General features: G+C 57.4%; 2 protein-coding genes across 6 annotated transcripts in view; both read left to right on the forward strand.

Annotated features, from left to right (window-relative positions):
• The first annotated feature begins 1,978 nt into the window (after positions 1-1,978).
• On the forward strand, positions 1,979-12,149 carry PTPN9 (protein tyrosine phosphatase non-receptor type 9). Of its 3 annotated transcripts, none has more exons than XM_040077588.1 (13): positions 1,979-2,058; positions 5,537-5,680; positions 6,117-6,206; positions 6,307-6,431; positions 7,030-7,135; positions 7,763-7,873; positions 8,085-8,413; positions 8,786-8,879; positions 8,981-9,050; positions 9,568-9,646; positions 9,897-10,047; positions 10,140-10,347; positions 10,591-12,149. In XM_040077588.1, the coding sequence occupies exons 1-13, from the start codon at positions 2,026-2,028 to the stop codon at positions 10,815-10,817; spliced, it is 1,767 nt and encodes a 588-aa protein (XP_039933522.1). In that variant the 5' UTR covers positions 1,979-2,025; the 3' UTR covers positions 10,818-12,149. The 3 variants fall into 3 exon arrangements, with proteins under 3 accessions (XP_039933522.1, XP_058278395.1, XP_039933523.1); XM_058422412.1 differs by lacking the exon at positions 1,979-2,058 and adding an exon at positions 2,734-2,753; XM_040077589.2 differs by lacking the exon at positions 1,979-2,058 and adding an exon at positions 3,548-3,958.
• Positions 12,150-14,986: 2,837 nt separating this feature from the next.
• The window catches only part of SIN3A (SIN3 transcription regulator family member A), a 31,815-nt gene continuing 22,587 nt past the window's right edge, over positions 14,987-24,214 (forward strand). The window contains exons 1-2 of one of the 3 annotated variants that reach the window (XM_040077450.2): positions 14,987-15,003; positions 23,609-23,829. In XM_040077450.2, the coding sequence (XP_039933384.1) occupies positions 23,641-23,829 (189 nt within the window). In that variant the 5' untranslated portion in view covers positions 14,987-15,003; positions 23,609-23,640. Of the gene's footprint in view, positions 15,004-16,208; positions 16,304-17,059; positions 17,107-23,608; positions 23,830-24,214 lie in introns of those variants that run through there. The other 2 variants (XM_040077449.2, XM_040077452.2) reach the window with 2 other exon arrangements.

Raw genomic sequence — 24,214 nt, forward strand, 5'->3', positions numbered from 1 at the left:
GTGGGGGACTCTCCTCCCAGCTCAGTGGAAATGCCCCTAGAGGAGACACAATGGGGATGGCCACCTGCAGATAGCGGGTGCACTTGTATCCTGCCCTTGCACCCCCCTTTCTTCCCAGAAAAAGCCAGGTTTCTGTGCCAAGCGTGTGGGCTGTGTGCGACCATCTGGCTGTGCGGCCGCTGTTGACGATGCCGGTGGGCAGCAGGAGCTGGCCTGGCTGTGGGAGAGGGCTGCCCTCCGCTCCCCTTCCCGGGCAGGGAAGGGGCACCCTGGCCCCGCAGTGTTTGGAGCTGCCTCTTTCAAACAGCTGCTTCATTTACTGGTTTCAGTAAACATGTGAAGCAGCTGGCCCGGGGAAGGAGGATGAGCCCCTGGACTGCTTCAACCTCCCCATCCCTTAAAGATTCCCACCTTCAGCCTCTTTGGTTGGCAGATATCTGCAGGGAGACCGCATCCAGCCTCCTGTCAGCGGCAGCTTTCCTTCCATCAGGCAATTAAACCCGGAGGTGGGCATCTGGATGGAAGATTTGTGCATCTCTTAGGGCAGAGAAAGCTGCAGCTCAGGTTACTGCCCTCCAGCAGCTTTCCAAGGTCCTCCGGCGAGGGAAGGAGAGGAAACGCAGCCGAAGAGGGGCTCTGTGTGCGCTGATGGAGGAGAGCAAGAGGGAAGCGACTGCAGCTTCCCACCGGCTCCAGATGATGCCTCATAGTTTCCCTTTCAAAAGCATGAGCTGGGCTGGAGAAATAAATATTTGCGTTACAATTCCTGTTGGGAACGAAAGGCTGTTTTTGGAGGGAGGGTGTCAAACGGAAGTCGCAGGAGCCAGCGCAGTTTGGTGCCGTGACTGTTCTGGTTGCTGGGTGCGATCCCGCTCCCAGCTGGAACAGGCAGCAGCTCCACTGGAGGGGTCACCCCACCGGGAGCTGAAATCTGGCCTGGGGCAGGAGAGCTGAGCGGGCAGCTCGACCTGGAGACGTGGCCTGGGGCGCTGGGTGACGGAGCCGGCACGGAGCCCTCATCCAGCCGGGGCTCAGCCCCTTCCCTCTGCCCTACTTCCATTTTCTCCCAGTTAGGTGCACAGGCTCCGGCTGCAGGCACGCTGCCAGCACAGTGCTCCTCGGCTGAACAAAATGTCCCCTTGTCCCAGGGCCTGGCTTTTTGGAGCGACGGGGGCTGTGCTTCCCGGGATCCCCGCTCCTTCCCGGAGGAGCTCCGGGACTCTCCATCCAGGCGCTGACACCTGCGCTCAGCTGGGAAATGCAATTTAAGGGATCGTAGAGGAGGGAGCGGAAAGAGAGACGCCTGGAAACCTCGGACTCCCGCTCATGGGGGGAAGGCTGCGAGGCTGGAATCCCGGCAAGGGAGAATGCCGTGCCGGGAATTTTATCCAGTAGCAGCAAGGGAGGATGCGGCTGCCGGGAATTTTATCCAGCACCAGCGAAGGGAGGAGGATGCTGCCACCATTTTAGCGGCGGTGCTCCCGCCCGCCGCGGCCGGAACCGGGGGCTGGGGGAGCCGGCGCGGAGCCGGGGGGGTGAGACCGGGCCCCTCCAGCCCCATCCCGGCCGCTGTCCCCCGCTCTCCCCCCGCCGGGGAGGGCTTCCTGTCCCCCGCCCGCCCTGCGGGGTCGGCCGAGCCGCGGGGAGGGGACGGGGAGGAGGGACCGGGGGCTGCGGGCGCTTCCTGCCGCCGCCCCCGCCGGGGCAGAGCGGAGCGGGGCGGGAGCTCGGCTCGGCCCGGCCCAGCCGAGCGGCGCTCCCGGGCCGAGCCAAACTTCCCGAGGGGCTCAGGCATATACTTACGCACACGCCTATATAGATATTTAATTTTTTTTTTTTTTTTTTTTTTTGCCCCGTTTTATTTTAATTTTCTCGGCACTTTCGGCGGGGCCCCCGGGGCGGAGCCGCCCTCGCCGCCGGGAGGGGCCGGTGCCCGCAGCGCCGGGGATGGGCTCCGCCGGGGCGCCCTCCGCCTAGACCAGCCCGGCTCGGCTCGGCCCGGCCCGGCCCGGCCCGGCGAGCAGCATGGCCGCGGAGCTCAGCGCCGAGGAGGAGCAGGTAGGTCCCGCCGGCCTCGTCTTCCCCGGGTCGGGCCGGGCAGGACCCCGGGGGTTCTTTCCCCCCGCCGCTCCTTTCCCATCGTTATTTGGCTACCCCGGGTCGCAAGGCTGCTTCTTTTCCCAGCGAGGCGATTCTCCCGATGGGAAGCCCCCGCCCCTACGCAGCCCCCCATCCATGCAGCCGCCAAACCCACGCAGCGCCCACCCTACAGCCCCATCCACGCAACCCCTCCCCGACCCTCCCGTTCCCCGGGAGCCCTGGCAAGGCGCGGGTCCCGGTCCCCGGAGCAGCGTGTCCCTGCCGGGGGCAGTGGCGTGGGGATGATGCGTGGGGATGGATGCGTGTGCACGCGCTTCCCACGCCCCAGGCCTCCCGTGACGTCCCGGCTTCCTCCGCCGGCCTTGCGTCACCGCGGGAGGATGTTGCTGGGCTCGGGGAACGGGGCCCCGGAGCCGGCCGGGCCGCCTCGGGTGGCCGCGGCAATCCCCGCCTGTCCCCTTCTTTGTCCTCTTCCCCGGGCTTGCCCACCCGCGGCCGCTGGGCTTCCCTCGGGATGGGGATGTGGAGCCTGGGAGCGGGACTGCGGCGAGCTGCCGGGCTCCCTCTGCCCTCTCGGGCTGTCACATTGGCCACGTTGGTGGCGCTGGGGACTGCAGAGCGAAGGCAAAAGTTCCTGTTTTCCTCCCAAAATGGTGGGTTTTCCAGTTGGTCGGCTGGTTGGTTTTCTCCTTTAAAAAAATCCTTCGTTTCTACAGGGAGGTTGAGGAGGGTTGGGACGGAGATGGCGAGTCCTCAAAACCTCCCTCCGTGGAAGAGCCCCTCCTGCAGCCTGAGCTGGTGCTCAGCAAATGCAGAGCTACCAGGCTTTTTCCTCCTGGGAGCAGCCCTGCTCTCTCCAGGGTGATAAAATCCCAAGGAACGGGGAGTGTCCTTGCCCTCTGTCCCCACAGGAGCCTGAGATTTGCGTTTCTCCTGTGTCATGGAGGGGGCAAAGCTTCCACAAACAGGGTTTTTGGAGATCCTGCGGTGGCTGGGAAAGCTGGTTTGCAGTGGGAGCAGCGTCCCGGGAGAGGGATCTGAGATGTTTGGGAATATTGGATGGAGAAGATGGAGAGATGTTTGCAATAATGGCTCCAGGTTTGGGTCATCAGCTTGGTGTGGAGAAGGCCTCCTTTCATGCTGACCTTGGTGGCTTAGAAGCCAAAATCACGGAAGTTTCCTTCTTTTCATGTGTGAGCGGTGGTTTGGGCTGGAACATGCCCTTCCTGCCATCCCTTCATCCTTCTCGGGACCATCAAGATTTCCTCCACTTTCTCCTGTTACCAACAGCAAGCCAGGGGGAAATTCACCCTTCTCCTCTTAGGCCAGCCTTGGGACATCTCTCCTGCTGCCTCTCTGCAGTTCCCTCCCCAGCCCATCCCCGAGGAGCCAAACCAATTTTCCTTCAAGGTTTTCAGGCCAGCTGCAATTCTCACAGGTTTATCCCCCTCTCCCCCGTGCTGAAGGAGGAGAGTAGGTTTGCTGCCTGGGGGAGGAGGGCTGGAGGAAGCCCTGGATTCTGGCAGCGGTGCCTTTGTCACCACCCTGCTCCAGCGGAGCGGGGACGCGGATGACGCCAGCGCTCCAAAGACCAGCATTGTTCCAAACGCCCGGCCACGGACAATTTCACTCCCAGTGCTGCCAAAACAGGACTTCTTGCTGCAGCTCTGGGTCACAGGCTTTGTTTTCGGTACGTGGAGCGATCCCTGCTCCTCTGGGATTGTCTATAAATCCATTTGGGATCGGGGCTAGGAATGATGATGAGACCCAGTGGAGCGCACGAAGGAGGCAGCGCTGTGGCTGGCATTGATGCTCAGCTCCGTGATGCCTGGCTCCCTGCTGTTGAATGGTGGCACTGGTAAGTTTGGAATTTGGTTTTGTTCCCAGGGAAAGCTGGAATTCATGGCTGAACTGCCCTGCAAAGTCAGTGCTTGTTGTGCATCTTCCCCTCGCAAAAAGCCCGTCATCCCTGGTGACGTGCTGGGATTGTGTGAAGTGTGACGGGTTAGATGTTGAGGAAGCTCTCCTCATTGCCATCATGCCCTTTGGGCCCCTCTTCCCATCGTCTGGGGACCCTCTTCCCATCACCTTGGGGTGTCACATCCACCTCAGGCTGTGGCGTCGGCTGTGTCCGAGGGAAGTGGGAGCTGTGCCTGGCGCTCACGCCCGTACCTTGACCGTCCTGCACGTGCTGGGGAAGGATCATCAGCACTGTTATTTTGGGTTTGCACCCGCAGCCCTGGATTTTGGGCAGCTGGGCGCCTCGGGAGGGGTCCTGGCAGAGTGGAGGTGTGCCCAGGGTGTATTGGATAGGATATGTTTACGGATAGGATATATTCCTGCATCTGTGGATGTGTGCTGTGTTAAGGCTGAAGATGGTTCCTGTATTGCCTCGCTCATTTTCCTGTGGTGCTTTGTGTGACTCTGGGACCGAGTTCGGGAGTTTCTGGCTGCAGTGTGCCGGGACACAGACCCCTGGGATGAGCTGGGCTCGTCTGGCTCATCCCGTGAGAGGGGCTCGCTGTCCCTGCCGAGCCTTGTGCCGCCGATAAACCCCAGCCCTTCGCTTCCTCCTGTCGGAAGTCATTAACACCGACAAGCTTTTCTGGCTCAATAGCTCCCAGTAACCCTGAATAGTTCCCAGTAACTTCGTGCCGCCGTCTGACATCCTACACCGCCGCCTGCCTGCGCTCCCTGCTCCTGGAGCCAGCCTTCAGCGCTCCCTGTCCCCCCTCCACCTCCTTGGGCAGCGTCGCCATCCTCTGCTCTAGGGGGGATGGAAGCTGGTTCGTTTTGGTCTGTGCCTGGGTGGGAGCAAGGCGTTTCGGTGTCTCCATCCTGCCTGCATCCTTTGAGCAGGATGTGAGGGAAGACTGGGCTGTGCTGTCCCGTTTCCCTTGGGGCTCCTGTGTGGGACAGGGGATCCAGTCTGCAGCAGAGGGCAAAGCTGCATGCTGGGACCCTCCTGGTGTTCCGTGCATGTGTGAAACTGGTGTTACCGGGCGAACTGGTCCGTGTCCTGTAGCAGGTCGAAGTGTCAGCCCTCCATGTTCATTACCTCTCTTCCTACAGCCAAGTTTGCTGCTCCGTGGTGGAGCTGCAGCTCCAGGAGGCCACTTCCAGTTGATGGGGCTGTGCTGGGGATGCTGTGTCTGAATGGGAGTTTGTTGCCTGTAAAAAGTCCTCCTTTTGTTCCTCCTCTCCTTTCCATAAGTGTTCCCCAGCCTCCAGGCCATTTTCCCACCCCTTGCTCCCTTTCCCATGTGGCATTTCTGCCGTCTCCATCGCCACCGCCCGTACCCCTTTTGTTGTGGAGCGCCCTGCTTCACCCCGAGAAGCTGCTGGGTCTGTTGAGATTGTAACTCCAACAATGACCAGGGATGCTCCTTGGGCACTGCTCTCCTCCTCCTCCTCACACCCCTGATCTCTCCCACAGGCAACCAAGCAGTTCCTGGAGGAGATCAACAAGTGGACAGGCCAGTACAATGTGTCCCCGCTCTCCTGGAACGTGGCTGTCAAGTTCCTCATGGCCCGCAAGTTCGACGTCCTGCGGGCCATCGAGCTCTTCCACTCCTACCGGGTAAGCCGGAGGGGCTGGAGCCCCCCATCTGAGGGCTTCCTGCTCCGTGGGAGATCCCTGCTCCCTGGGACCACCCTCCCCCTGCTCCTTTTTCTCTCTCCCTTACAAGTTTTATCCAGCTGGAAAATCCTTTTGCAGCCAAGGCGGGTTGCCATGGAGATCTCTCCAATCCCAGTCCCTTCCCCTCCTCTGGGAGGCAGCTCATGGGGTGCCCTCCTGGCCCGTGCGTGCTGCCCACAGAGCAGTTCCTATACGTTAAGGATATAGAACCACGCATGCCGTTTCTAAGCCGGTGTTGCAAAACTCCTCCTTCTGTTTCTGGGGGGTGTGCTGGAAAATGATCCCGTGGAGCAGGGGTTCCCTCGAACAGCTGGGTGCCCCGTGGGGCAGAGGTGGGCCGTGCCCGTGCCCCCTGTCACTCCCTCCCTGCCCGCAGGAGACACGGCTGAAGGAGGGCATCGTGAAGCTGAAGCCGCACGAGGAGCCGCTGCGCTCGGAGCTGCTCAGCGGGAAGTTCACCATTCTGGTAGGAGGGGTGTTCCCCACGGAGTTCTCTCAGCTGGGTCTCTTATCCCAGCCCTGCTCCGCGCGGGCGCTGCCGGAGCCTGACCCTGTTTCCCCGGCAGAGCGTGCGGGACCCCTCAGGAGCCTCCATCGCCCTGTTCACAGCCAAGCTGCACCACCCCAGCAAGAGCGTGCAGCACGTGGTGCTCCAGGCGCTCTTCTACCTGCTGGACCGAGCTGTGGAGAGGTGAGCCTGCCTCTGCAGGGGTCCCTGTCTCGCACCGCAGGGTCCCCAGGGAGCACCTTCCCTCCCAGGGAGATCGCTGCTCCCCGTGGCTTGAAATTCCCCGGTTTGAACTCCAGCCAGCCCTCCTTATGGAGTTGTTCAGCAGGGGAACAAAATCCCCCCCAAGCCCTGAACCAGGCTCTTTGCAGCCTTGCCCTGTCCACGCCCTGGGTCCAGTTTAGCAAAGTCCCAGATTCCTACAGGCTCTGGCTGGGGAGGAGGCAGCCCCACCATCAGCCAGACGTAACGTGAGCCCTGCCGAAAATATAAACCCAGGACATTCCCCTGCCATTTATCCTGCTGGGCTCTTGCTCTTTTTGACCTTACCCATCACGGATGATGCTGCTGAGGCAGACTCAAGGCACGAGTCAGGCTTAAATGAGGGCTGTAGGACGAGGTGGTGGAGCAGCTGGGAAGTGCGGAAGCAGGGTTTGGGTCTGTGAGTCCTTCCGGAGGCATGGGAAGGGATTTTTGGGCGTCAGTGTGGGGCAGAGCTGGTGATGCAGGAGCCAAGTGTTTGCATGTTGTGGGGTTGACGTTGTTCATTTCCCCCTCTCAGCTTTGAGACACAAAGGAATGGGCTGGTGTTCATCTACGACATGGCAGGGTCACAGTACACCAACTTCGAGCTGGACCTCAGCAAGAAGATCCTCAATCTGCTCAAGGTGGTGCCTGGGGGTTAACTGGTGTCTGGGGACAGAGTATGGGCCGCTCGCTCACCAGGAACCCGAAGTCCTGCGGTTTTGGCATCAGTTTGCGCCCCAGACCATGCTGAGCACGTCTCAGCCGAGGAGCACCAGCTCCAGCCCCGCAGGAGCTCGGGAAGGCACTGGGAGCTTGCCAGGCCGGGCCCGGCTGTGGCTGCGGTGTCGCGCGGGCGGGACGGATCAGCTGTCCCCGGGCTGGATTCCTCTCACAGCTGCTGGCAGCGCTTTTGGGAAAACAGATGCAAATTATTTTTTAATCGTGCTGGCATTTGGTGCCTCCTCCCTTCTCCAGAAAAAAAAAAAAAAAATAGCAATAAGAGTAAATACTGGCCAGGGTGTATTCTTTGCATAATCCCGGTTCCCAGTCTTCACCTCTCCCCCGCGGAGCCAAACCCTCTGCTTACCTAATTCCAAGGAGGTAATTTGTTTCCTTATCGACTCATAAAAGCAAGCACGGCTGCGAGCGTGCGAGGCACACTTCAGATGCGGCGTTGCCATCACGCCGTCCCTTTGCTGGTTGTCACCTCTGCTGGGGTATGTCCCCTGCCAGGGCAGAGTGGATCTAGCCCCGTCTCATGCCCACAGGGTGCCTTCCCAGCTCGGCTCAAGAAGGTTTTCATCGTGGGAGCGCCCATGTGGTTCCGCGTGCCCTACTCTATCATCAGCCTGCTGCTGAAGGAGAAGCTGCGGGAGCGGGTGAGTGGGGACCCTCCTGGCACAGGGCCCTCAGTGGGCAGGGCTGAGGCTGCTTTCCCTTTGTGGCAGGGTGGTGGAAACAGCTGGTGCCATTCAGCCCCATCTGCTGGAAGCTGCTGAGCACCAGACCTTTGGCATCCCTGTCCCCATCCCCACTGAATCCTCGCCAACAGTCTTGGAGTCACCCCTGCCTTTCCTCTTCCTCCCACAGGTGCAGATGGTGAAGATGTCGGAGCTGAAGGAACACCTGCCTCGGGAATGCCTCCCTGAGTACCTCGGAGGGTCCCTCAAACTGGACCCCCTGAGCTGGAATTGCCGGTTCCTGCCCCAGCAGAACGGGCACCCCGACCCCCTGGACGAGCTCATCCTGGTGCCGCTGGCAGCCCCCAAAGACAACGGCTCCGTCCACGTCCCCGGACCCAAGTCCATCACCCTCCAGGAGCTGCTGGATCACGTCAGCCACAAGCAGAAACGTGGTATCTACGAGGAGTACGAAGACATTCGGCGCAGGAGCCCAGCCGGCACCTTTGTCTGCTCCTTGTGAGTCAGCGGGAGGGAGCCAGAAGCCCCTCTCACCACAAAGAGCTGGGTGCGCCCCACCCCACACCTCTGCTGCTGGATGGGGTCCATCGGCCTCTTTATGGTGCGGTGCTTTGGGTTAGCAACAGGGAACCCCGGCCTAGGGATGGTGTGAGCCCCCTCTGTGGGTCCTGCAGCCTCTGGGAGCCGAGGGGAGCCGCAGAGGCCGGCAGGGACCGGGACCTGGCCGGGACTCTGCTTCCCGAGGCTTTGGCCAGGTGATGGCAGCAGAGCCCAGGCTACGGGCCCCAGAGGCTTGAAGAGAGGGAGGGAGGGATGCTGCCTTTGCCTTGCCTGGAATACATCCCTGCTTCCCTCTCCCCCGCCTTCCAGGGCACCCTACAACCAGGACAAGAACCGGTACGGGGACGTGCCCTGCCTGGACCAAACCCGCGTCAAGCTGGCGAAGCCGTACAGCCGCCCAGAGGTGAGCCGGCCCAGGAGGGAGACTCCCAGTCCTGTGGGAAGCTGGCACGGCTGTCCCGGGGTTCTGGAGGCCTAATCTCATCCATCCTATTCTCCCTGCAGCTGACTGACTACATCAACGCGAGCTTCATGGATGGCTACAAGCAGAGGAATGCTTACATTGGCACTCAGGGTACGGCTGAGCCAACAAGGGGTTGTTCTGCTCCTGGTGCACCCATGGGTCCCCCCTCTCTGCCCAATGTCAGCCCCTGGCCATGGGGCACGTCCCAGGAGCAGGGCGCTGCCCAGCAGGCCCCCCTTCTCTCAGGGTGTATTTACTCCTCCTTGGGTGTATTTATTCCCCTCTCAGTTTCCAGCTAGTGGACTGAAGTTTTTTCTGGGAGAGAACAAGGGGATCCATCTTCATCCATGATAGCAGCCCTGACCCTGCCCCTGTCCCAGCTCTGGATTTGCCCCATCTGCCCAAGGATGGGCAGAGGCGGGATCAGCGCTGGGCCCTAGGGACCCAGTGCTGGGGGCGGCAATCAGTGACAGCTCCAGGCTGTGCTCACGGATTTACACCTGGGTCAGCCCCTACGGGAAGGGGCTGTGGTTCCCTGTGGGGGTGATGAGAGGCTGGTGGATGCAGCTGGGCAAGGGGCTGTCCAAATCCCTGAGGTTTTGGGCTGATGTGTGGGTTGTCCCTGCAGGGCCTCTGGAAAACACCTATGGTGACTTCTGGCGCATGGTGTGGGAGCAGAACGTCCTGGTGATCGTGATGACAACCCGGTGAGTGCTCACGGAGGGGCACAGGCCTCTTTTTCTGTGCAGAATGAGCGTTTTTGGTGTGGGATGAGCAGCGCTGGGCTTGGTGCGGTGATCCTGCAGCAGTGGTGCCAGCCAGAGCCCCATAGAGAGGGGACATTGGGTCAAGGACAGACTGGATTGGGATCCCCAAAGGACCAAGGCTGGGTGGCATGGGAGAGGGCTCAGGCAGGGCAAGGAGGATGTTACCAGCTTGTCATTGTCCTGCTCCCAGGCTGGAGGAAGGAGGCAGGAGGAAGTGCGGCCAGTACTGGCCCCTGGAAAAGGATTTCCATGTGTGCTTTGGGGCCCTGACCATCACCAACCTGGGCGTAGAGAACCTCAGCCATTACAAGAAAACCATCCTGGAGATCCACAGCTCAGAGGTGCGTGGCCACAGCTGCCTGGTGGGGGAATGGCATGGGCACACCAAGGGGCCACAGGAGGAAAGAGGCTCTAAACTCCCTGCTCTCCCCAGACCAGGGAGCGGCGGCTGGTGTCCCACTTCCAGTACCTGAGCTGGCCAGATTACGGCGTCCCCTCTTCCGCCGCCACTCTCATTGACTTTTTGGGGGCCGTGAAGCAGCAGCAGAGAGTGGCTGTCAGCGCCCTGGGACCTCGCTTCAAGGGTCACCCCGGGGGACCCCCAGTCGTGGTGCACTGCAGCGCTGGCATTGGCAGAACAGGTAACGGGTGTGGGGGACATTTGGGGATGGTGGGGTGACAAGTCCAGCGTCCCTGGGGCATCTCCCTCCCGGGGCCCCACGGTGTGTTTGCAAGCTGGTTGACTCAGGACTTCCCACAACCATCAGATCTGAGAGAAGTCCCACGGGAGATCGGGGTGGGGCTGGGCACCACCACTCCAGTTCTCACAAGGGGCGGTGATGGTGCCATTTGGCGCGTGACGCCATCCCCTTTGCCGTCCCTAGGTACCTTCTGCGCGCTGGACATCTGCCTGTCACAGCTGCAGGACGTGGGCACTCTGAACATCTACCAGACGGTGCTGCGCATGCGGACCCAGCGCGCCTTCAGCATCCAGACCCCCGAGCAGTATTACTTCTGCTACACCGCCATCCTCGAGCACGCCCAGCGCGAGGGCCTGCTGCTCACCAACCACAGCCGGGCCGCCCAGGAGAAGAGCTCGCCGGGGCACTGAGACCCGCTGCCTCCCTGCAGATGCTGCTGCCCATCCTCGGGGGCTGCCTGAGCTGCCTCGGGGCCCGCCGGGACCCAGCAGAGCCGTGGGGGCGGCGGTGCCGGAGCACCGCGGCTGTCAGCACTGCTATGGAACTGTGCCTTATTCAACCCAAACGGTGGCTGCCACTTGCTGGCGCGGGAAGGGGCTCTCACTCCTCCCCGTCGTGTTTCGGTTGGGTTTGGTTGGTTGGGGAGGTAGTTTATCTTCTCTTCAAGTTGTTGGGGGTTTTTTGTTTTGTTTTTGGGGGGGTTTTGTTGTTGTTGTTGTTGGGACCACCTAAGATGTACCTAGAGAGGGGCTTTGCAAAGCCCTAGGAAATGTATTCCCAGTCCTGGGGCTGAGGAAGAGGCACGTGCTTCGGTCTCAACTGATGCTCTCTGTGTCTGTATGTATGTGTGTATATAATATACCCCCGCTGTGACCCCCGGCTATTATATATATACATATATACAACCTCCCCTTTAGCAGCTCCCAAGGGTTCCCGCTGTCCTGCCACCTCACTGCTGTGATCTCTGGAGCGGTGAGTTTGGTCCTGGCTCTGTCTTGTCTTCCCCCTTCCCTTTATTTCCCCTCGTGGGCAGCGCTGGGACCCGGTACCCACTCCCGTGCCCATCCCACTGGAGGCACGAGGATACTTGATGGTGTCCCCCTGTTTCTTTGTCTCATCTTCCCCATGGAGAGAGATAGCAGCTGTGCTCCTGGGAGCATCTGGAGGATTGGGTTGTCCAGGGGGTGCTGAGCTCGCAGGCGTCCCCAGCTCCTTGGGCACGGCTGTGGGAGTCACTAGGTACGAGGTGATGGGGCCGTGGGGACCGACCGGCTCTCCAGGTTGCCCGGCTTTCCCAAGCTTCCGCTGGGAACCCGCAGGCCCAGCCCTGCGTTGAGTCACGGGCTGGGCAAGCGCTGAGCAAGAGTAAACCCCAAACCCTGGAGAGGCAATCAGCCTCTGCCCTGGCCCCAGCCCCCGCCACTGCCCGGGCCTCCCCAACTTTATACTGTAATAAGCTCTTTGAATGTGTATATTCTTATTTTTTTATAATCTTGGGGGAGGGGGGTACAGGGCTGGGGAAGTTTTGTTTTCATTGGGTTTTTTTTATTTTTGTGTGCTTTTTTCCTTTTTTTTTTTTTTTTTGTATTTAACATTAACTTGATCCAAGCCAGAGCCAGAAGTATTTGTAAATGTTCCTATTTTGCTGTCAGAGAAACTCTCTTTTTGTTGTCATTACTTTTTTTGGGAGTTGTTTTGTTTTTATTTGTATTGATATATAAATATACCACCAGTGACCAGTCCTCTTTGCTGTCGTGGGGACACTTGGCAGGACAGAAGGAGGGAATTCAGGGCTTTGCACAGGCTGTGATCTCTAAAAACCAGCTGGCCCCATCCCTGACTAAACATGGACTTTGAGGAGCACAGGGCTGTGTTTAGGGCTTCTTTGGGCCTGGGTGAGGCTGAGACAGAGATAACCAGGCTGCAGGAAGCTTTCCTGGGCAGGCAGGATAGTGTCAGCAGGGAAGGCAGCACAATGGGCTGGTGTAGCCAGGGGGGACAAAAGACACCCTGCTCCAAGCCTGCCTCTGTTCCCAGGGTCTTGACAAGCCCCAGGACATCGGTCTCCTGTCTGGCCATGGTATCTGCCTGCTTCTACCTTTTGCTGCAGGATTTGGGGGTGTAGGCATTGCCTCTGTGCTTCTGGATCACCTCTGTAGGGCACAAAAATCAGGGGGAACTCCTGGGCTCTCAGGCAATCCCAGTGCCTTCAGGTGCAAGTGATGCCAGTCCCAGAGCAGCAGCCACAGCCTGAGGCTTAGGGATGAGGGAAGGAAAAAGGCAGCTCGTGCAAATGAAGCCCTGGAGCCAGCGAGAGAGCTTGTGCCCCAGAGCAGGCAGCTGGCGGGTGTGAAGAGCGGCACCTGTGTTTGCTCAGCTGGAGCCTAAAAAAAAGTGAGGGATGGCAGTGTCTTTCTAGGACTAGCACAGGGAGAAGCTTTCCCCTGTGCTCTGGGTGTGGACTGGCTTGGCTGTGCCAAACCGAGGTCAGACACAAGCACTGGAAGGCTGGAAAAGAACCAGAGGCAGCAGCAGGGGATCTGTCTGGAAGGGCTGCATGTCCCAGCGCATGGGAGTGTGTGAGGGGTGGGTGTTGGGAGCATCCCTGGAGCTGTGCACATGTTGCCTGCAGTGTGGTTCTGGTTCAGCTGCAGCGTCCCATCCTTCCAGGTACCATTTTCCACCCAGCTGTCTCCTGGAGCAGCGTCAGCCCAGGCAGTGTGATCTGTTCCTCCGGCTCAGGCTGCCCTGGAGTTTCCCTCCAGGCACCCATTGCAGGGTGGCTCCTCAGAGCTCTCATCCTCTGAAGGAAGGCTCCCGAGGCCCTCCTCACTGCCAAACTTTTTCACCCAGCAGGAAGGGAGTATTTGAAGTTTCTTGTTAGCCCTGTGCTGTCAGCAGTAGCTCTCTGTGGCTCAGCGGGGCTTTTGGCGAAGTGTTGGGTCCAGATCCAAAAGCTGCAGGTGATGCCAAGCGTCCCACGTGGCCCCACGAATGTGCCCAGCCCCTGTCTCTCTTCCACAGGCTGTGAAATCCCAACCAAGCCCGCTCTGTGCATGCAGTAAAGGTGTTTGTGCCTTCTGGCTCAATTCCACATGATGTGGGCACAGAGAACCAAAACTTTTCCAAGACTCATGTCCTGGGTGTCTGGTAGGAATAATCAGAGGAGAGGGATGGAGATCACTAGCTCTGGCTCTGAATGAGAACAGCTGGGATTTGCTGCTCCCTTCGAGGAGGGATGAAGATCCCATCTGTGCTGGAGGTGGAGGAAAAGCTTGTAAATCTTTTCCATGGAAAAACAACCCAAACACTCACCCTGTCTTACTATTTCCAGGGCTGCATTTCTTGTCAAAGCCGGCGTTTTCAATCCTCTTGTACAACATGATGTTTTGCTCCATCCATTCGTTCTGTGCCAGCAGGTCCTGCTTAGCAGCAGAAATAAGGATTTCTCTGGAAACGGCCATGCAGGCAGCCAAAAGTTACTGGAAAAAAAACCTTAGTATTGTTTGGAGAGTGGTGGTAAAAATGGGCTGTTGAGTTGTAAGCAGCTTGATGCCTGCAGGATCTTCCCTTCCCTGGAGTGGCCCAGAGATGGGGATCGGGCACCACAGGCAAAAGTAACAGTGGCAGGCAATTCCAAGAACGAAATCCAAAGTTCCGCTGGAGTTTGGAAACGGGGGTTTAAAGGCATTGCAGGGCAATCCTAAAGCAGCGCTGCCATCGCTGTGCCCACCTGTTTCATTTGGCTTTCTCGGCTGCATGCACGCTGCCTTGCTAATGACGATTACTTTAGTGCTTGTAATTTTGCGCCCTGGGAGTTTGGAAAGAGCCTGGCTCCGGAGCTAGGCTTCATTTCCCAGCCCTTCTGCTTCCTTGCCTCCGGTTTCCAAGGCTCAGGCTCGATCTCCAGTGGCACTGCAGCCCGTGCAGGCTCAAACCCCGCAGTCGAGGGCTCTTCCAGGGGTTAAACCGAGGTGCAGCTCGCAGCTACAGCGAGCCTCCTCCGCTGTGCCCGCTTGTCCCGGCGCCACCTCACTGCCCGCTCCCCGCGCCGCGTCCTGGCGCCACCCCACTGCCTGCCCCTGCAGCGCTCTCCCTCTCTGAGAGAGGGAAGAGCAGATGGAAAGAAAAAAAAAAAAAACAAACATAGGAGATTTAGACTTTGTTTGAGTGAAGGTTCTTGAAATACACATTTTAATAGAAGAGTGGAACATGTGTGAGTGTATTTCACCCTTTCCCGAGCAGGCTCTAGACGCCCAGACGAGCACTAACGGGCGGCCAGGCCTGGCTCCTCCAGCCTCCATCTGGGGAAGCCAGCAGCGCACTCCACAACTTTCCAAAGGGAGAGAAACGCGGTAATTGAAGGCATCGACCCTCCCTCTCCATCTCTCGTTTTAGCCGAGGGGAACGCCGGCTTGGCCGCGGGGGCACCGGCTCCCTCCCGCCCTCCGCCGAGAGCCCTTTCCCTCACACCCCGCTTCCCCGCGCCCCCCCTCCCCCCGTGGGCGGTGCGGCCGTGACGATCGGCTCCGCGGGGCCAATCCGCCCCGGGGGGAGTTCCCCCTCCATTCAGGGCTGCTCGCCTGCGCGTTGAGGGTATGTAACAGCTGCTTCCCCCACACACACTTTCCCAGTTTTGCCCCCCTTCACGGGAATCGCTTTCCGAGGGGCGGGCGGGCGGGCGGGAAGGACCTGAGGGAAAAGGGGGGGGGGGTAGGAGGAGACAGAAGCGCGCGCGCGCTGCGGATCCCGCCGGCGGGAAGCGCGCGACGGGCGGTGGGGGGGGGGGAGGCGAGTGACTGAGTGTGTGTGCGTGGGGGGAGGAGGGGGGGGGGGCCATTGGCGCCGTGGCCACGCCCCCTCCCTGACACGCCATTGGCCGCAGCAACTGAGGGCGACGCCCCCCGCGGCGCGCACCGCCTTCCGCCCCCCCTCCTCCTCCTCCTCGGTGCGTGCGTGCGTGAGTGTGAGCGTGTGCGAGTGTGTGGGGCGTGTGCGTGAGCGAGTGTCTGTGTGCGCTCTGTGCCCCCCACCCGCACGTGTAACCGACCCGCCCCACGTGGGGCGCCGCCATCCCGGAAGTGAAGGGGTCGGGGACAAAAGGCAGCGCCGCGCCGCCCCCGGGCCCGAGTCCCGCCGCCAAGTCCCCCCGCTCCCGCCGCCGAACCGGTTGGCACCGGAGCCCGGGGCCGAGGGGGATCGACGGAGCGAGCCGCTCGCGCGGGCCGCGGCCGCGATGTAAACATTCCACAAAAGGGCTCCCCAGAGAAGGGGGCGTGGCCTCGCCGGTGGCGGGCGGGGCCAATTCGCCGCGTGGGTGGGCTTCTCGCCGTGACGGCGGCGCGGCCCCGCTCGCCGATTGGCCGGCGGTTTGGTCTCGCAGCCAATAGGATGGCGGGGGAGGCGGGACGGGGGCGGGGCGCGCTGCTTATACGGACATTTTTCTTCGGCGGTCGCTCCCCCCCCTCCTCTCCTCCCTCCCTTCCTCTCCACATCCCCTTCCTGGGGGCCGCGGCCAATAGGGGAGGGCCTGGTGGGCGGGGCCAGCGCTCCCATTGGCCGAGAGGGTGACGGGCGCGCGTCTCGCCCAACGGGCGCTCGGGGCTCCCCCCCTGCGCGAGGAGGGGCGGGATTTCCCGGGGAACAGAGAAGCGGGCAGCGCTCCGCCGCGGCGGCCGACAGACGGTTACTCCATCTTACCCCCCCCGCCGAGCCCCCCGCCCCCGCCGGGGCACCGGCGCCGCCCCCGCCCGCCCCCCCGCTCCGGGAGGAGGGGCGCGGGGACCCCCCCCTTCTCACTGCGCCGGGGACGGCGCGCCCCCGCCGCCCGCCCGGGAGGTGCCCGCCACCCCCGGACCCTGAGGGAGACCCGGCCGCTGCCAGGGCCCGCTTCGAGGTAAGGAAGAGCGGGGCGGCGGGGACCGGAGGCCGCCGGGCCCGGGGCCGGCCCCCTCCGGCGATCCGTAGGGGGCGGGGCCCGGCGCCGGTGCGGCGGCGGCATGGGGTCGGGGGGGTGGGGGTGGGGGGCCGGTCGGTGCCCGCGGCGCCGCTCCCCGGGGAGCCCCGGCCCGCGCGGGGCGGCCGCGCGTCCTCCCGCCCCGCCCCGCCCCTCCGGGGTGTCCCGGCCCCCGGCATGGCGGGAGCGGCGGGCGGAGCGTGCGGCGGCCGCTGGGCGCGCTGCGAGCCGGGCGCCGCCTCCTCCCCCCGCCCCTCCGCCCGCCCTCCGCCCGGGTGCCGCTCCCGGGCTGCGGCGGGACCCGCCCCCGGCAGCGCTCGCCCGCACTGCACGGCCCCGGTACCAGGCCGCTCCGCGCGCCCCAGCCGCCGCCGCGGCTCCCGCCCGCCCGGGGCGGGCGTTCCGAGAGCCGGGGAGGGGGCGCGGTGCTCCCCCGGTCCCGGTGTTCGCCCAACTTCCCGGCGGAGTTGCCATGAAAGCGCCTGCCGGGCCGTACCCCCGCTCCGGGGTCCCGTTCCGCCGCGCCGCGGGCGCTTCGCGGCGGCCCCGGGATCGCCGAGGGTTCCCCTCGTCGCTTTTCGCAGTTCTCCGGCTCCGTAGCGCAGCTCTGCGAAAGGACCTGTTGGAGCGACGCGTAGATACGCGGAAACCCGAGAGCTCCTCGTGCACCCATTAATTTTCCGGCGATTTTATTAACGAGCCGGATCCCTCTGCTCGTCCTCCTGTGGCAGACACTTGCATTGGTATTTCATTCCCTTTTTTTTTAGATCTTCAGGCTGTTGTACATCCCTAGAAACTACTTTAGGGTTTGGGGGGTTTTTTTGATAGCAGGAGGCTGGTGGAGTTCAGGTAGCTTTAAAAGTATGACCGTGCTTTGTGTCTGCTTAACTAAATCCTATTTTTTCTGCCTTTTCCTGGCCTGGGTTCAGAATGAATTTTAACAGTCATTATTTGTGTGAATAGCAGGTGTGTTCAGATAGAAGTCACATCCCTGAAGAAATCTATTTATTTGGACCACTGAAATGTGACAAAATAAGTTGTGCCAACTCTATTTTAAACTAATTATCAAAGGCATCTCCAGCTGTGCTTGGATTTTCAGTCTCCCACGCTGTCCAGAAGAATCTAAACCTGGTCTGTGTGTTAAAGTATAGCTTAAGGCTGACATAACATCTCATGTTTCTCTTTTAACTTGCTGCTTCTAGTTGTGCGAAAAGGTGTAGGGTCAGTAAACAAGTGGGAAATGCCCAACTTAATCCAGTACAGCTGTATCTGTACTGGCCATTTTCCACACTTAACTTGTATTTAAAAAAAATCCGTTTCAGAAAAGTGAACATTACTATATAGGATTAACTATATAATACAGTATTTTAAATTAAAATGGCACTTTATTTTAACATACTAATTTTAAAGCATCTGTAAAACTTCTTTCATCACATAAAGTGCCTTGGCAGCCTGGTGGCATCTTGTGCTGGATCTCCAAGGACAGAAATCCACTTTTTAGGGTCTCTCTTTTTTTTTTTTTTTCCCTGATGTGGCAAAGCTAGCAGTTTTTCACAAGGAAATTGTGCTTTCTCCCCCTGAAGTATCTTATCCTCACCCCTCCCACCTTCTGCTTCTGGTGAAGACACACGGTCTCAGCATGAATTTGTTTGAGACGCTGCAACCTAATCGTTCATCCAAAAAAACAGCACTAATTCGCTCAAGTTTGTGGAAACTCTGACTGATTCAGGCTGGTTTTGTGGGCGGTGTGGGGCAGGGGGATGCTCTCCCCCTGGCCCCAGCCTGGATTGCCAGGGGAGCCCTCTGCACAGGCTCCTGGCACGTGTGGGTCTTGGGGCTGGGAGCATCGTGTTGGAATTGGCAGGCGGATCATTTAAGTTTCCAGGATTTATGAATCGTTTTCTGTCCAGATTGCTCTTCTGGACTCCTCCAGCGTTGGAAAGCTTTTATGGCTGTTGGAGCTGGAGCAGAAAAGAGCCCCGTAATAGCTGTCACTTCAGCCTGGGGTGTGCTTTTGGGACTGTGCTACTTTTTTCCAACCCCACGGAGGTATTTTCTTTTTTCATTTGGTTAAATAAAAGGATTTTGATGATTTGCTCTGTACGTGGGGTAGGTGCAGTCAGAGAACAGGGCAGAACAATGCTCTAAGCTCTGTAGAGCATGGTTTGGATCGTGTCTGTGCGGTGGGGTTTGGCACCCGGGCCGCTTTTTGGCAGAGCAGGGATCGGTGCCTCACCAACTTCTCACCCATCTGGACGAGTGAGGGTTTTGTGTCCCGTCTGTCTCCTGGTGAGCGCTGGCACGATGTCACCCTGCAGAAAACTCTCCCAGCTGCTCCCAAAGCTTCAGGTTGTGCTTTTCCAGCACCTTTTTTCTAAGGATGCTTCTCATTTGTCTTTGGAATGATGCTCTGGTCCTGGATGTGCCTTTCTGTAGCGTGGCCAAGGGGTTATCCCCGTGCTGCAGGCGGGGGATCCGCGCTGTGGCACCGTAAAAACAAAGTGTAGCAGTGACTGCTGAACAAGCTGGGTCATGTTCTGGAAGTCGTGTGGCTGGGTTAGCAGTGCTGCTGGAACCTGAGCCGGCTCCTTTCCAGCAGGCACTGCCGTGTACTCTTCTCTAATCCTGTGTGGGATGTGTCCTGCAGGACATCCGTGACTGTTCCGGGAGCAGAGTTGAGACTTACGCTTGCTGCTCCTGACTTTTGAGTCCTCTCTCCCTCGAAGGAAAACCTTTTAAAAAGCCCCCACATGTGTTAAACAAATCCTCTGCAATTTCAGAGGGACCAAAATCCTCTCCTGTGGATCTTTTTCAGCTTGTTGGTGAAGGTGGTGTTTATCTGCAGGCGTTCTGGGTTTCCAACAGGTGTTGAGGCAGCGCACCTTTCCGATTTGCTTTCTTTATAGTCTTAAATTTGGCTTTTTCTTTTTTACTTTACTACCTGATCTCTAATGCCAGAAGACCCTGCTTATGAGGCAGGAAAACCTGCAATAGAAATAATGGAGTTTTTTGGGGTATTATGTGGTAAAATAATGCTGGGGAGCAGAGCTGCTGCCGGAGAGGCAGTTTTGTGATGGAAGAGGAGAGCACCTGAGCTCTTGTGCCTCTGTTGCTCCCATGGAGCGGTGAGCAGACAGGAGGAGAGCCCTGCAATGCTCTGCCAGCTGAATCCAGCCTTGTCCCTGCTTTGTTCCTTCTCCTTCTGTGTCAGTACTGCCACTCCTCTGCTTTCCTCTGTACCAGAGGGAAGGGGATGTGCTCCACTGGCCTTTATCTGTCCCACCGGCTTATGCGAGGCTGATGGATGGGGAAACCCTCTGAGGAAGTCGGTGAGGTAGAATTGCATAATTCTAGTGCTGTTACTGAGATGCAGCATAGCTTTTCTCAGTTTTCCCTTTGCTTTACCAGCTGAGGATCCTCTGTGTGTGTCTGCCTGATGCATCTGCCTGTGGCACGGAGCTGGTGAGTTTGGAAGGTGGCACAGGTGGGAAGATCCAGAGGTGTGTTCCCATGCAGCATCCTTTTCCTGCAAAGGGGAACACTAAAAACCTCAGGAAAAAAAAAACAAACTAAACCAAAAACCCAATAGTTCTCATCCTCCTCTAGGCGGAATGAAGTGTACTCCTTTTAAGGAGTTTGGGTGGAAATGCTGCTGGGGAAAGGGAATTCAATTCTTGACTTGGTCTGCTCAGGTGGAGCTAAGATCTCCTACATGCATCCTGTTAGTGCCTTTAACAAAGGAAAGTACCTGAATTTTGTGACTTACTTTCAGTCCCTGCTGTATTTTGAGGGCTTTTCAACATTCAAATTAAGGTTACAGATGTTGCAGTTTGAATTGGAGCTCTCTAAATCTACACTTCAAAGTCCATGAGGGGATGCCAGAGATGTGCGCTGCATTTCTGAGATGACGATATAAGCGTGGTATTGTTCATAATGTGGAGGGAAAATGCTTGGTACGAGTCTTTGATGTTGTATGCTTATTCTCAAAATACCTTCCCCTTAGCTGGGCTTTGCCATCATTAAGGAAAAATCACTTGTTACTGTGGGTGGAATTGCCCCTGTGAGCCGCACGCTTTGGCTAAATCAGTTCAAAATGACGTGTCTGGTCTTGGGTTTCACCTCAGTGTTCCTTCCTCAGCTTTTTGGTGGGCTGTAGGAGGGGTAGGACTTGCTGCACAACAGATCTCTCCAGTTTCTGAACAGAGGGGATGGGTGGGAGGTGCCAGGGCAAGATCAGCAGGACTTCAGTGAGGAAATGAATGCACTTTGGGACCACTCAGCATCATATCTCCTTCTGCAGGGTACAGACCAGTCACTGTCCTGGTGCTGGTTTGCCTTCCCTTCTCTGTAGAGTTTGGCTGGTGGTGGATGCAGAGTTACCATCACTAGTCTCTGTCTTGGTAGAGCAGAGCTTTGAGGTCATCTCTCTGCTAGGATTAATAAAGCCTGTGAATTAGCAGTCTTCGTTAAGGGCTGGTTTGCTGTGAGACACTCTTACTCAGTGGATTGCAGACCCTTGGTAGGAGTTAGTGTGGTGCTATCTGGGAAGATTGACTGGTGCTATTGACTATTACCTATATATATATTTTTATATATATATATATACTAACCCTTATATAATTTCACAGTTGAAGCAGGTCCAGTGCTTGGATAAAAGCAGAGTCCAGGCTCAGCTGGTGAAGGTGAGGGGAATTCAGAGGGAAGATGAATGTACATGAGCTTTAATTTTTGCTTTACAGAAGTTTTAATATCAACCATAGAGCAAACTAGATTTTTGGAAGATTGTACACTTGGCCTGCGAGAATCAGGAGCTTCAAAAACCGATGTTCATGCTGCTGGTGTGTGTGTGGTGGTGGATCCTTGGTGCTGTCATGATTCCTGTGGCCTCACAGGCCAAGAATTGTGGTAGCTTCATGAGGAAAAGTCTTCTCAGGCAGCCTAAGGTGGCATTTTAATCCTCATAAGGGCACGTGAGTCTTCCAGCCATCTTCTGCCCTCAGCCAGCCTCTGCTTTAGGGGCTGGTGAGTCCATCTGAAGGGTGAGTGTGGAGTGTTGCTTTGGGAAATGAGCCCCAGGGGTGGGACACTGAGCATACCACTTACACACCACGTGGATCTGTGCACAACATTGAAAGGGTGAGGGCAGAACCAGCCTGGGAGATCAAAAGTGAGTGGCAGGACTGGCTGAGGGACCCGTGTTAGGAGCAGAAGGGTATCCACCTTGGTGAGTAGGATGTAAATAGCTGCCACCAAAGCTTTGCCCAGACTTTACTCAGCCATTGTCATGCGAAATCCTGGCCAGCTCTGCTCGTGGGTGGATGGTATGAGGCCAGATTTACTCAGTTTAGTCCCAGCCTTATTAGCATAAAAGGATGTTTTTGCAAAGCGAAGTGTGGTCTGTGCCTGAGAGAAGTAGCTCTGTGTTAACCTTCCTGCTCCTCGTTTATCAGCAGAGACCAGCTGAAGAGACAACCAGTGCAGGCACCATTAGAAAAGTGAGCTCCTGGAGTGTGCTCCTCTGCTTGCTGAGTGTGTGCTGGGGGTCAGGCTTACTTAGGGTTTGTAACTGCAATTAAGTTGCAGTTGATGAGCTTTCTCCCCTTTACTTGGAGCAAGGAGTCCTCCTCTGCTTCCTGTCTGTCACCTGCCAGGTGATTTCAGGACCTCTTGGGAGGTTAAACTTGAAGAGTAACTTCAAAAATAAATCAAAGTCATCTTCCTTGTTGTCCTACCCTCTCCAGGTGAGAGGGGGGACGAATAGAGTTTATATTGGATACTGGGATGAAATTTGTTCCTGTTGAGCGTTGTAAGGCCCTGGCAGAGGTTGCCCAGAGCAGCTGTGGCTGCCCCATCACTGGAAGCGCCCAGGGCCAGGTTGGACAAGGCTTGGAGCAACCTGGGACAGTGGGAGGTGTCCCTGTCCATGGCAGGAGGTGCAATGAGATGATCTTTAAGGTCCCTTCTGAAACAAACCTTTCCAAATCTTTTCTATGTTTTGTGTCATGGAGGGAAAAATCTGCACCTGTCCTGTTGATTCCTGTTTCCATGTTTGATGTGAGATATTAGTTAATGATCTTTGGTTGATTTGATTAATGACAGATTGAGACTATGAAGAGCTGCCCAATTTGGTAGATGGGGATGGGCTCAGTTGGCTGCTGTACCATTATTCTGGGGGAGCGTTGTTCCCTCTCATTTATCCATGTGCTTGCCTTGGCAATGAGTGTGTGCTAACTGCACTGAACTGAAAAGGCCTGGCTTTGGAGAGATCCTGAAGCAGAAGAGGGTGGTTTCACTGTTTTCTTTCCTTCAAGCATCTTTAACAGGCTGCCTGGACTTTTAATAAACAGCAGATAACATCTCAAGGATGGCAGTAACTGTCAATGGAGAGAAAGCGGCGCTGGAATTTGCTTGCAGTAAAGAGTACTGGGGTGACTAGTTCAATCCAACAGAGCCAGGAATTCATGGCTCCTTTTGGAGTGGGACAGTGGCAGAATGACCTGTCAGATTTGAAGGTGCAAAAAAGCAACTTGAGGTTGGGCAGAAACATGAAGAAAAGTACGGAGGAGTAAGTGAGTGAGCTGCTGATCTGCTCTCCCTGGCAGGCAGGCAGAAATCCAGGGTGCTGGCAGGACCACAGGTGTGGCATGTGGTATCCAAAATACTCCTGGTAGAGCAGACCTATAAAGGGAAAGACCTGTCTTTCCCTGAAGTTACACATGAAACGTGTTTGATAGATGTGTATTAAATGCAAAAATACTTTGAGGCTTTGTAAGTGACTTCAGACTCTGATTCTGCATCCTGCTTTTTTTCCCATGTTTTAAAGCATCTCTCACAGCTGTTATCCTACCTGGACTGTCCAAGAGGGTTTTTTTTCTATTGTCAGTGTAGATGGTGTGTGGGTAACACATCCTTCCCCATCTGTTGTGTTCAAACACTGCGCTCACGAGCTTTGCATCACTCGGGTTCTGTGTGTGCTTCAGATGCTTCAGTTAGCAACATCCTTTAGGTGAGACCAAAGGAATCGTTAACTTTCAAGTTACTACAACAACAAGGCTGTGCTTTTTGTGGTGAGATACGGTTGCATGTTTTACGCTGAAAGCTACATCTTTAATTCCACTTCCCCATCTCAAGATATCAGCACTTGACTAGGCAGAACCTCACCCGAGGCGCTCGCGGTGACCTCTGCGTGGTGCGGGACGGGCGCGCCGGATCGATTCCCTGTGCTAACCAGTCTGTTTGTCCCAGGTTTTGTAGTGCTTCCTGAGCATGAGTTCAGCATGAAGCGGCGATTGGATGAGCAGGAGTCACCCGTGTATGCGTCGCAGCAGAGACGTATCACCAGCAGCACCGAGGCTTTCCCGCACCAGCACCGCGTGCTCGCCCCGGCCCCGCCGGTCTATGAGGCGGTTTCCGAGACCATGCAGTCGGCCACGGGGATCCAGTACTCCGTAACTCCCAGCTACCAGGTGTGTGTGCTCAGCCTTTAGCTCCCTGGGCAGCTGTGGCACCACGGAGTTGTGTATTTGACACGAGGTTTTGTTTTGGTGGCCAGGGTTTCCTTTAAAAAATGGACAATGTACATCTCCTTGTCAGTGCTTGCTTTGTTGGCTTCGTTCTTTCATGAGCCGGCGTGGTGAGACTTGGCTTTCTTGAACACGGTTCCTCTAGTGATTCTCTCAGACCATGGTCTCTGAATCACAGAGTCAGGTTTGTGGAGGGTTTTCCCTCCGTTTTTCTGTTTTTCAACAAGAAAAGGTTTGCTGTTGTGAAAGATGTATAGTATCTTGGGTGATCTTAAGCTTAACAGACTAGATCAGCATTTAGATTGAAGACTTTCAGGAAAATTGAAAT

The sequence above is a fragment of the Hirundo rustica genome, chromosome 13 (assembly GCF_015227805.2).
Source record: "Hirundo rustica isolate bHirRus1 chromosome 13, bHirRus1.pri.v3, whole genome shotgun sequence".
Lineage (NCBI taxonomy): Eukaryota > Metazoa > Chordata > Aves > Passeriformes > Hirundinidae > Hirundo > Hirundo rustica.